Genomic DNA, 12,832 nt, shown 5'->3' with positions numbered 1-12,832 from the left:
TTTAATCCCAGCACTCAGGAGGCAGAGGCAGATGGGTCTCTTGAATTTGAGGACAGCCTGTTCTACAGAGTGAGTTCCAGGACAGTCAGGGCCTCAGAAAGAAGCCCTGTCTTGGAAAAATCAGACAAACAAAAACTATGAACCTATGAAGCATGTAGGATATATAAATATATATAAAAATATAAAGTTAGTCTCCTTTCTTAAGCAAAAATTTTAAAAGATTTTTATTTTTTAAAAATCTGCGTGCTGGATGTGAGCCAACCCTGAGAACACGAGCATGGGAGACCTAGCCCCCCCACCGTCACTGCCACAAGGAGGCAGCATGGGCTGGGGAGAGTTGCCTTTCCCCTGCCCCAACAGATCAACACCTAAGACAGGTTGGAGAGTGGACATTGAGGTAACATGAGTAGGGAAGAGCTGTCCCTGTCCTACACAAGCTGCAACACTCGGGAGAGCAGGCCCTGAACCTCTCCAGGGCAGCACAGTAGAGCCAACCCTGTTAGCTGAGGTGTGGGTGAGCCAGCCCTGAATTTGTGAACATGGGAAAGCTGTCCCCATTTCTCATCTATCCTATGGCAGCATGGACTGGGAAAGATGACCCCACCCACCAACACCTGAGGTAGATGGGAAAGCTGGCCCTGAGGTCACAAGAGCCAGAGAACAGGCCCTGCACCTTACCTGGACAGCACAATAAACCCAACCCTGTTGTTGGAGGTGTGGGTGAGCCAATCCCGAAGTTGTAAGCCATGGGAAAGCTGTCCCCATTTCCTATCTGGCAGACCAACCCTACAGCCCAGACCCAGACCTAGACCCAGGGTTATGACTTGGCCTGTCTCAATATCCACCCCATCTATGATCTGCTGGAGCACGTGAAGGAACCTGACCTGCCGACTCACAGCTGCAGGGCAACAACAGGATACTCAGGAAGAGTCCTAGTGAGGACCCAGCATAGACAATGTTGCAGAAACCAAAGGGCTTGAACCAGACCCGTGACTGTTTGCAGTGAACACCTGCAAAATGTATGGACAAAGGGGTTTATGGCGTGACTTACTGTGTTACACTGCAGCTTCCATGACAAGATTTTTAATTTTTTTTTTTTTCTTTTTTTTTTTTTTTGGTTTTTCGAGACAGGGTTTCTCTGTGTAGCTTTGCGCCTTTCCTGGATCTCGCGCTGTAGACCAGGCTGGCCTCGAACTCACAGAGATCCGCCTGCCTCTGCCTCCCGAGTGCTGGGATTAAAGGCGTGCGCCACCACCGCCCGGCCTAAGATTTTTAATTTTTTCCCTTTTTTATTCTTTTCCTTTTTCCTTTTAAATTTTGTTTTATTTAGGGGTGAGTTACAGAGTGAGTTGTAGGACAGCCAGAGCTATACAGAGAAACCCTGTCTTGAAAAACAAAACAACAACAACAAAAAAGTGCATATGTGCATGTCTGTGTGGGTGTGTGCATGTGGGTGCCTCTAGAGTCAGAAGAGATTCTTGGATCTCCTGGAACTGGCATTATACATGGTTATAAACCACAAAGTAGGTGCTGGAAACTGAACTTGGGTCCCCTACAAGCTCAGTGTGCACTCTTAAACCTATACCACCTCTCTAGCCCCTCTTAAGAAAATTTAACTTAGTAGAAAACATTAACTGGGCGATGGTGGCGCACGCCTTTAATCCCAGCACTCGGGAGGCAGAGGCAGACGGATCTCTGTGAGTTCGAGGCTAGCCTGGTCTACAGAGCGAGATCCAGGACAGGCGCAAAGCTTACACAGAGAAACCCTGTCTTGAAAAAAACCAAAAAAAAAAAAAAAAAATACTTTAAGTCATCAGATGAAGGAATAACTTAAAGCTGTAATTGAAAAATTGCCAAATAAATAATATGTGTAACAGTTACAATGAGGGCATAAGGGATAGGCAAATGTACTTCGTGTTACAAAATATTTAGAAAGTGAGCAGGAATTGGATTTATTCTCAAGGGAAGACTAATTTTTAGTTTACTGAAGATTTATTCATTTTTACTTATGTGTGTGTGTGAATGCCTGCATATATGTTACTTTACCTTGTGCATGTCTGGTGCCTGTGGGGGCCAGTAGAGGACATCTGACCCCCTGGAACTAGAGTTCCAGATGGGTATGAGGCTCCTTGTGTGTGCTGGGGACTGAGCCACTTCTCTGTAAGAGTAGCTAGTGTTCTTAACTGTCTGACTGACTCCTTCCCAGACCTTCAGTTCGTTTTCCCAGGATGAACCCGTTGTGACTTGAAGAGACTAAATGACTTGTTCATAATAGTTTACCAGTCAGAGGCTTGATTACTGGATTTCAATTCAGTGATCTTTTTAAAAATTACATTCATTTATTTGTTTGTTTATTTATGTGGCAGGGGCAGGTGAGTTCAAGTGTGGAGGTTAGAGGATAGCTTGAAGGAGATGCTTCTCTCCTGCCACCAGGAGATCGAACTCAGGTTTGGCAGCCATTGTCTGAGGACATCTTGCCAGCCCCATTTCAGTGATTTTTCCAGAGCACTGTGCTGCTTTTCAGGTCTCCTCTGATACTACCTTCTAAAGTCTAATTGTGCTGTTTTGTGTGTTCACATTCAGATAGCAGAACTAACTCGAACACAAATCTCAGATGCCATTGGTGCTTCTGGAGTTCCCCTAACAGCACTGTATGACCACCAGCGGCAGCATCTTCCAGACTTTATGAAACAACTGAGGACCAAAGCTGAAACAGATAGGTAAGTATTCAGCCATTCATAAATATGTAATGAGGTATCTGTTATATCCTATGCACCATTTAGGGTATTGAGAATACAATTATGGGCATACAGTCCAGTGGGAAGAGAAACATTTGGCAAGTGTTCAGTTAAGTGAATGAATGCTTTACAAACTTAGGTACATAATGTTGGAATTTAAATAGTAGGGAGGCCTGGAGGTCAGAGAAGGTGTTAAAGGCTTGTTGTGGGCTATAATGGATGAGGAATAAGTGATCTAAAGGAGGTAAATAGGCAGGCTAACAGCCTTGAAGGAAAGGGAATACAACATATTTAAGGGGAAATGAAAACAGAAAAGGCCAGTGTGGTGGAAGAAGAGAACAAAGAGAAAAACAGTATGGGATTGGTTTAAGGTCTGTTGTTGGGATTATGTATGAGTCAAAATAGGTCTTCATAATCTGCATATTCATAGCTTCTGTATCATTGGTGTCCTGTAGTTCTTACTGTTAGGATGGGCTTGTTAGTTTCATCTGTTATATAGAGGATATGAAGGGAAGGTAGAGCAGTAAGCGTTAAGAAAACAGCAGGGCCGGGCGGCAGTGGCACATGCCTTTAATCCCGGCACTCAGGAGGCAGAGGCAGGGGAATCTTTGCGAGTTCGAGCAGCCTGATCTACAGAGCAGTTCCAGGACAGTTAATGCTGCTACACAGAGAAACCCTGTCTCGAAACCAAAAAAGAAAATAACAAATAAAAAAAACCCAGCAGGTAGAATTTTTCAGATTGTTTCGACTTTTTGGGCATCTATTGTGCTAATGTGGGTTAATTTGGTAGTAAGTATAAATGTAATAATGTAAAGCACTAAAGAGCTAATAAAGAAAACAATTATTAGAGTGTGGTCATGAAAGTTTATTAGTACTTCTGTAATGGGTGATGTGGTGTCTTATAAGCCTATTTGAAAGGGGTAGGCCATATAAGATATATAGAGGTTAGTCTATAATTTAACTTTGAATTTACTAATATCTCACTGAGAAAGACATAGTTATGAGATTTTAAGGGTTTGGACTCCTTGACTTCTTATTTTACTTTATAGGTAGGTTCTTGGATGTATGGTAGGGTGGAGGTCAGCTGTGGAGTCACTAGATTAGTTGATGAGTAGTCTACTGAGAGAACCTCTCATTTGGAAGCTAATCAGGGTAGGACCTTGCAGATATTAGAATTTTGGACTTTACTCTAGAAACAATGAAAAGTCATTTAAAAAGTTTTTAAGACAGTGTCTTATTTTGTAGCCCTGGCTAGCCTGGAACTTACTGTGTAGACCGGACTGGCCTCAAACTCAAAGAGACCAGTCTCCCAAGTGTTAGAATTAAATAAAGGTGCCCAGTTATATTGTGGGTGTATGTGGTTTTTCTTTGGGCAGTTTTTGGTTTTTTGTTTTGTTTTGGTTTGTTTTTTTCTTTTCAGTTCAAGGTCTCACACTGGAAGTCCATCTGGCCTAGAACTCACTGTGCAGCCCATGCTGCCTTGAACTTGTGGCAGTCCTTTGGTTTGTCCTCTTACGTGCTGAGCCTACAAATGTGAGCCATTACTCCAAGCTTTGTAGGTTCTTTTCTTGTTGTTGTTTTGGTTTGGTTTTTCGAGACAGGGTTTCTCTGTGTAGCCCTGGCTGTCCTGGAACTCGCTCTGTAGACCAGGCTGACCTTGAACTCAGAGATCTGCCTGCCTCTGTCTCTCAAGTGCTGGGATTAAAGGCGTGCACCACCACCGCCTGGCTTGCTTTTGTGGGTTTTTTTCTTAAATAATGTTTTGACACTGTCTAATTCATAGAGACTAGGAGTGAATAAAGAAGATGTTCTTTGTTATATGTCCTTTTCTATGTTTGAATTCTAAAATACTTTCTAACACTTACTTTGTAATTTTTATGCATTCAACATTTTATCTCATTACTGTTAAACAGTATTTAAAATCTTTATTCTACTGAGACCTAATATTTAATCAGGTCTTGTTTTGTTTTGTTTTTAGGATAAGTCAGTCTGTTTCACTCTCTCAGAGTAAGGAAGGAGCTCTGGACTCAAAGCGTCAGAAGTATTCCCCTTCATATGATAGTTACTCTCAGTCTTCAAGGTACAAGAATCATGATCAAAGGTGAAGAAAGTTTGTATCAGTACAATTTGGTGAACTCTGATAAGTGATCTAAACATTGCTTTTTCCTTCTTAATTTTATTTCTGTAAACTGAATGATGTCTGGCTTTCAAAGTGCCAGCCTTCCCTTTTGATTAGCTAATGTACAAAATATTTGTCCATATAATAATGCAGCTACTATTCCTTGAGAATATAGTAATAGAAACATTGCATAGGTTGTTTCTTCTACATGCAATATTCAGAGAAATCTTTCAAGTCAGACAATAATATGATTAGAGAAGGGAACCGAGTTCCCTGGGGACATTATGAGTTCAACTAAGGGGCTATAGAGATCGCTCAGTGGTTAAGAGGGGTTTGATGCACAGTCATGATGACTGGAGTTTAGATCCTAGCACCCACATCCTACCCCTATGCTCTTCTTGCCTGAGTGTCTACACACTCACAAAACACTTCTACATACACTTAGACACACGATTGTACACACACATAGGTGGTGACACATTAAGGATTTGAGCCTTGATTTATCTGGTTCTAAAGCCTGGGTTTATTGGACATTTCTATACTGACATCCTTTTTTCTTTTCTTATCTTCTCTTCCCCTCCTCCCACTGTTTCCTGCTCTCTTCTTCCTTATCTTTCTCTCTTTCCCTCCCCCTCTCTTCATTTTCCTTCCCCTTTGAGATTGTGGTCTCACTATGCTGCTCTTGAGTAGCTATAATTGGGATTACAAGCCTGTGTCACCATGAACTCCTCTATTCCTATCTGTTACCATATATACTAATATTATGAATAATACTTTATAGTTTGCCATTTGTACTGACACAGTATTAATGTCTGTATTTCTCAGTTATTGTTTAGTTCTCTGAGTGGATTTTACAGGCTCCTTCCTAGCATTCTAGTGATACAATAATAACTACATCATCAAGTATAATAAAGCCTTAACTAAGAAAAAGAACTAAAAACTTGAAAAGTAATGTGTGATAAGCACAACAGATTCTGATTACTTAGTACTTCTGAAACCATGTGTTTCCTTGTTAACCTTTACTGAGAGTTACCATCACTGATACTTCATTTCGGCTGTTGGGTTAATTTAGTGGATTGTTAGGAGGTTCTTTTTCAGCCATGTGATAACCAGGGTGATTTTTCTGAAGTTGGTACCCAATTCAGCTATTCACATGTTTGAAAGTTTTCCCAGACCATTTAGGTTTCTTGTGACTGTTTTTACTTCATGTGTTTCTAGGGCTCATCTATGTTATAGTGTATATCACTACTATATTTATATCATCAAATCATGTTCTAGTGCACGCTTATATTGCATTTTATTTGTCAGTTTATAGCCATTTGGGTTGTCTCTGCTTTGGGGGTATCATGAATAATTCTGCTATGAACATTAATGTTCCAGTTTTTGTATGGATTGTGTTTTCATGTTTCATGAGTATGTATTTAGGAATTACTGGACTGTGTGATACATGGTTTTGTTTTGTTTTGTTTTTGAAAGACTGAAACTTTTCAAGAATTGCCAAACTGTTTTCCAAGGCCTCAGTACTTTCCCACCAGAAGTGTAAAATTCTCTCACATCTTGATGAAGACTAGTTACTGTGTTTGATTGTAGTCCAGGTGGGGACCATGTACACTTGCATCTCCCAAATTCACCATAGATAATGACAGGATTTTAAGGAAAGACAAAAATGAAAAGCAAGTGAAATAAATACAGGGAAATTTAGCTTTGAAAGTAGAAAGAAAAGTATTAAAATAGAATCATGGAATATAAGAAAAGAGAGGTTTTATTTGGTATTTAATTTTGATATAATTCCAGGCATTCAGAAATGTAGCAGGAATAATATAAAGTCCTTAAGTATCTTTCATTCAGAGTATCAACATTATCTATCTATGTATCTATCCATCCATCCATCCATCCATCCATCTACTTATCTATTTATTTATTTTAAAGCAAGTAGAACTTTTTTTTTTTTTTTTTTTTTTGGTTTTTCGAGACAGGGTTTCCCTGTGTAGCTTTGCGCCTTTCCTGGATCTCGCGCTGTAGACCAGGCTGGCCTCGAACTCACAGAGATCCGCCTGGCTCTGCCTCCCGAGTGCTGGGATTAAAGGCGTGCGCCACCACCGCCTGGCTCAAGTAGAACTTTTAAAGATGGCACAGGACTATAGATGATCTGGTACAGTTTGCCTAACATGGCACAAGGCTCTGGCTCAGTCCCTAGCACCACATAAGACCAACTGTGGAGGCTCCTGCTGATAGGCCCAGTATTGGGATGCAGTCATGTAGACAAGCAATCCAAGGTCACCCTTGGCTACATAAGGCCAGCATGGGCTACATGAGACCTTGTCTAAAAAGAAAAAATTACTAAGCCTGGTGCTTTTACAGAGGAAAAAGCAATTTATGAATTTGACAATCAGAAGTTTAAATAGTTTATTAAGAACAGTTCAAGTACCACAGTTAGTGATAAGTTGCAGTGTTGATGAAAGAAAATGGAAGTAGTGAGCAGAAGCCTCCCGTCAACCAGAAATTTGACTGTGAAATGAACTAGGGGAGTGATAACCTGAGAGCAGTGGTTTTCTGTTATGTTTCCGGTAAAACTTCTCTTCATCTTTCCAATGCAGATTTTATAGTGTGTCTGTTTCTCTTCATTTTATGCATTGACTATAAAGCACAGTCTTTTGGTCAAATAAGTTTGCTTTGAAGTTATGGTCCTTACTTTCTTTTTTGTATGTTTGTTTCCATAATATCTATATAAACAGAAGTAGTAGTGGTAGCAGCCGTCAAGAAAGCCCTTCAGTTCCATCTTGTAAGGAAAATGAGAAGAAATTTCATGGTGAAAAGATGGAGAGTTCAATTGATGAACAGCTTCAGACTGCTGCAGATGATTCTTTACAAAGTGATAGCATTCCATCCCTTCCTGAGGAGAAAGGTAACTTTCCTTGTACACATGTGCATTGCCTTGTACACGTATGGAGAAACTGGAGGAATAGTGATCTTTGGGACAAGGTAGCAAATAAGTCCACTAAACTTACACACTGACTCATTTGCTTTTTTTGTGGTGCTGGGATTTGAACTCAGGGCCTTATGCATGTTAGGCAAGGCCTTTGTTGAGGAACTATACTCTCCATTCTTGCAGTTTTATCTGGAAAAATAGTAGTTAAAAGTGATAGACTTGCATATTTAACTTAAGAGGTTTCAACCAAAGTGGTGTTTCTTTTACTGCTTCCAGTAAATTGAAGGACTTATTAAGAAAAAAGGAGCCAAACCTTGAAGGTTTAGAAAATTCTCAGCCTATCCATATTTTATTTATTTTTAAGGGTTTTGTGTGTGCGTGTGCATGTGTGACTGTTTTGCCTGCATGTATGTCCATTTTTGGAACAAAACTTGAGGTTATTTTCTGGCCTCCACATGCATGCATTCACATGTGTAGCTGAAATTTTCTCTGGTCCTGCCCAGCCCCACAGACCCTACAGCCACTTAGAAAATAATCACTCAGAAGTTTATATTAATTAAAACTCCTCGGCTATTAGCTCAGGCCTACCACTGACTAGCTCTTACATTTAAACTCAGCCCATTTCTGTTAATCTATATGTTGCCATGTGTTCGTGGCTTTAACTGTGTGCCATTACATGCTGCTCCCTGGACGGCAGGCTGGCATCTCTTGATTCAGCCTTCCTCTTCCCAGAATTCTCCTTGTCTATTTTTCCCGCCTATACTTCCTGCCTGGCTACTGGCCAATCAGGGTTTTATTGATCAACCAATCAGAGCAACACATATACAGCATACAGAACATCCCACAGCACATATGGATGTGCACACACACACACACACACACACACACACACACACAACAACAACAACAACAACAACAGCAAAATACAACATTAAGTTATTTGGCAGTTCTAGCCAGGTGTGGTTCGCACATTCATTCCCAGCACTTGGGAGAAAGACAGATCTCCAAGTTCAAGGCCAGCCTGGTCTACATAGTCAGTTCTAGGCCAGCCAAGGCTACACAGGGGAACCCTGAGGGGTTTCTTGTAAAACCCTTCCCCACCCATTATTCAGCGGTTCCTCTAGCGGTGCTACAGAACAGGATCAAGTTTGCTTTTCTCTGTTTTTTTGTTTTGTTGTTGGTTTTTTTTTTTTTTCAGATTTTTGTTAGCTTTATTTTTTAATTATGTGTACATGTGTCTGTGTATGTGCATGCCCACAGAGGGCAAAAGAGGGTGTCTAATCTGGAGACTCATAACTTAGTTATGAACTATCCAACACAGGTGTTGGGGAACCAAACTAAGGTCCTCTGCAAGTTCTGTAAGCACCTTTAACCACTGAGCCTTTTCTCCAGCCTGCTTTTCCTCTTAAGTAAGTAAAATATCAGGAAAAAAACACAGAAAAAACAAATAACTCTTTCAAAACATTGTACATCCAGCAGTCAATGATGTTGACTCATAAGAGACTGGAAATAAGTGAGTTAACCACTTACTTACTGCCTTAGAAATTCCAGACTGCACACCTTGGAGTTTAGGCCTTCCCTAGTTAAGTAGAGTAAACAATCCAGAAAAGCTAAGGCAGCCAGAATTCTCTTGGCATTCCACAAAAAAAAAAAAAAAAAAAAAAAAAACCCAAATTGCTAGACACTTAAATATAGGAGAAACAGACAAAATGTTGACCTTCAGTTTGCTAATGACTTCTTAACATCTCAAAAAAATGGTTGTGGGGAGGGGCAGTGAAGCATGAATAAGGTGTACTTAGTAAAAGTTAGTAAGGTGTACTCTATGAAGGAGACTGCGAAGAGAATGGAAGTACAGGCCACAGATGGGGAGAAAATATGTCCAGATCATTTGTAGTGAAGGACTTACATCCAGGATATAAAATGAATAGCATAATTAAAAACATTACAGGAAATACACAGATGGCAATGACAATATGATCTCATAACTCATAAAAAATATGAAAGTCAAAAGTCCACATTGAAAGAGCTAGGTATAGGTAACACATTCCCATAGTCCCAATACTTGGAAGGCTAAGGCTGAAGGATCACATATATCTAGGAGTTCTGAGACCAGCCTGGGCAGTGTAGTAATCCCTAAATAAATAAGTAAAATCATGTCAAGGTAATACATATGCCTATTAGAGTTGTTAAAGTCTAAAAGGGGACAATGTCAAGTTGCTGACAAGGATGCAGAACACTGGAGCTTCTATTCATTACTGGTGAGACTACAGAATTGAGCAGCTACTACAGATGGGTTTTGTGGTGACTTGGTCACATGACCTAGTAGACTAAAGTCTAAATACTTGCCAAGTGATTTTAAAACTTGTGTTCACACAAAAGCCTATGCATTAGTATTCATAGGAGCATTATGCATTATTGCTGAAAACTGGCGGCAACCAAGATGTCCTTTATAAGAACAAATACAAAGGTATTTCCATCCAAGTAACTGTTACTTAGCTACCAAAGGGAACACGAAACAGGTTCTTATAACAGCATGGATGCCTTTTAAATGGATTTTGCTAAAAAAGAAGTCCCAAAGTTCCATATTACATGATTCCATTTATATGACATTTTAGAAAAGGCATAGGTAGAACGGTGGAGAACAGATTGCTGATTTTGTGGCATTTAGGTGAAAAAGTAGTTGAACTATAAAAGTGGTGGTTTACAGGGCAACTTTTAGGGTAAAGGAACAGTTATGTATGTTGTTTGTATTTTCTATATAGTGCTGTACATTTCTCAAAATGCTGCAACTGTTTATCATAAAGATAATGTTAGTGTATGTGAACTAAACGTAAATGCAGGAAACTTATCAGTCAGGGCTTGGGGGATCTCCAGATGCAGTGCATCCTGTGACTAATGCTTCTAATTGTGTTACATATAAAATACGTGAACAGAGCCGGGCGGTGGTGGCGCACGCCTTTAATCCCAGCACTCGGGAGGCAGAGCCAGGCGGATCTCTGTGAGTTCGAGGCCAGCCTGGACTACCAAGTGAGTTCCAGGAAAGGCGCAAAGCTACACAGAGAATCCCTGTCTCAAAAAACCAAAAAAAAAAAAAAAAAAAAAACGTGAACAGAAGGGGATGGAGGATATGTTAAGGCTCTCTAGGAAACCAGAACCAATGTGTATAGAATTGTAATAGAGGATTTATTAGATTGGCTTACTTATCTGGAGAGTTTCCCTATGGCTGTAGGAAGGCCAGAGAGCTGAGGAAGTCTAAGAACAAGAGGGCTCAATGATGTAGCTTCTGTATGGTGTGAAGGCAAGTATGCACTCAAGGCAAATGACCTAGAGTCTCCAAGACAAATGCAACAGCTCCAGAAAGTCCACTGCAGTGCAAGCCCCCTTCTTCTTACACCTGTTATTACGTTCCAGCCCCTGGCCCGTTCAGTGGGGACTGCCGCAGTCAAGGCAAGTAATCCTCAGTTTACTGACCCACGTGCCAGTCATCTCTGGAATTACCCTCCCCTACACACCCAGAAATGTACAGGTTCCTACGTATCAATCAAGTTGGCATCAATCAACATTAGCCATCACAGGGGCGGGGTGGGATGGGGGTGGGAAGACCTAACCTAAGAAACTTCAGGAAATGGTGTTTTGAGTAGAAAAATTAAGTCTAATGCGAATGGAACTGCATATAAACCTGGACCTTAGTTGGCAAATTTGTTTTTCACAGTGATTCAACTTAAATGTATTGGGTGATTTATCAGTGTTTGAAAGGAGATAAAAATGAATTCCAGTGCTGAATTGGAGTCAGAAGCATCAATATGGATTTGTGCGTAGCTTGTTTGGATGGATACAATAGAAATTGTGCATGTGTGTGCACACATACATAGATGAGCATTCATGCACGTATTACCACTGTGTAGTGAGCAAGTGCAGAAGCAGTGATACTCCAGTAGAAGCAAAGGCCACCACTGACTGCATTATGGTTTCGAAGTATTCTTCTCCAGCAGAGGAAACAGGAGTTCCTTGTAGAAATGACTGAGCCTAAGATGGAAGGGAAAATACATGCCGAGTTCAGAGCGTACCAGACAGTAGGGAGTGCTCACTCCGTAAGCAAGAGATTGAGAGTGTGTCAGTAACCACCCGGGAGACATGTCCCGTTCCTTTTCTTCCTTTCTGTCTTCTCACTGTGTATCCCTGGCTGACCTGGAACTCACTATATAGACCAAGCTAGCCTCTAACTCACAGAGATCCACTTACTTCTGCCTTAATGAGTATACTGTCATGCTCATCCTGCTGTTTAGTTTTTAATTAAGCGTGGAATAAGTTTCTCTTTTTTTGAATTGTTTTTATTTTTAATTGAAAGAGAATTATGTCACCCTCTCCCTTCCTCCAGTTTCTTCCAGTTGCTCTCCCTTAAGCCCCTCCTATGCCCTCCCACTCTCAAGTTGATAGCCCCTTTTTATTATATTTGTTACACACACACATTTGTATGTATATGTGTAAATGTATATAAATAGAAATATTTTGTTGTTTGTGTGTTTATGGTCTCAAGACTGACCCACTGTGTTGGACAACCGATAACTGGGCTCCTCTCTTGGAGAGGCTAACTCTTCTTCTTCCAGCAGTCAGTAGTTGCCTGTAGTTCTTTGTCTAGGGTAGGGGCCCATGAATTTTTTTTCCCTTCTACATTAAATGTAGCCTTTTCTAGGAAAGACTGTTTGATGGCAGACTTCATGGTATTCTGGATTTTACAGTCTTTCCACTCCCTCTTCTATGTGTCCTGAGCCATTGATGCAGGAGCTGTTACGTAGGTGTATCTCTTGGGTCTGGGTTCCCCACAATCCCTTGATCTCTGCATTGGGTCCAGTTGTAGTTTTCTGTGATGATCTCCATTGCTGTAGAGGGTGGGAGGGGCTACACTTCCCTGTGGTGTAAGGATAAGATTAGAGTGTGTAAGGAACTCTGCTGGTCTAGAAACGTGGTGGTGGTAGAGTCTTTTCTAAGGTCATGACCTCACTAATCCCGGGAAGTTAGCTAGGTTTCCAGTTCCAGCCATCAATT

At 40.8% G+C, this 12,832-nt stretch overlaps 1 protein-coding gene across 6 annotated transcripts in view; it reads left to right on the top strand.

The window, feature by feature from the left end:
* Cep350 (centrosomal protein 350) overlaps window positions 1-12,832 on the top strand; it is a 152,701-nt gene that overhangs the window by 76,204 nt on the left and 63,665 nt on the right. For 5 of the 6 annotated variants that reach the window (XM_052737256.1, XM_052737252.1, XM_052737254.1 and 2 more), the window contains 3 exons: window positions 2,584-2,720; window positions 4,717-4,839; window positions 7,593-7,762. In XM_052737256.1, coding sequence (XP_052593216.1) covers window positions 2,584-2,720; window positions 4,717-4,839; window positions 7,593-7,762 — 430 coding nt within the window. The remainder of the gene's footprint in view (window positions 1-2,583; window positions 2,721-4,716; window positions 4,840-7,592; window positions 7,763-12,832) is intronic. The other variant, XM_052737253.1, reaches the window with a different exon arrangement.

The sequence above is a fragment of the Peromyscus californicus genome, unplaced genomic scaffold (genome assembly GCF_007827085.1).
Source record: "Peromyscus californicus insignis strain IS unplaced genomic scaffold, ASM782708v3 Scaffold_14__1_contigs__length_90479793_seg_2, whole genome shotgun sequence".
NCBI classification, from domain to species: domain Eukaryota; kingdom Metazoa; phylum Chordata; class Mammalia; order Rodentia; family Cricetidae; genus Peromyscus; species Peromyscus californicus.
The sequence above is the reverse complement of the archived record's forward strand: the minus strand, read 5'-3'. Positions and strand labels throughout refer to the sequence as shown.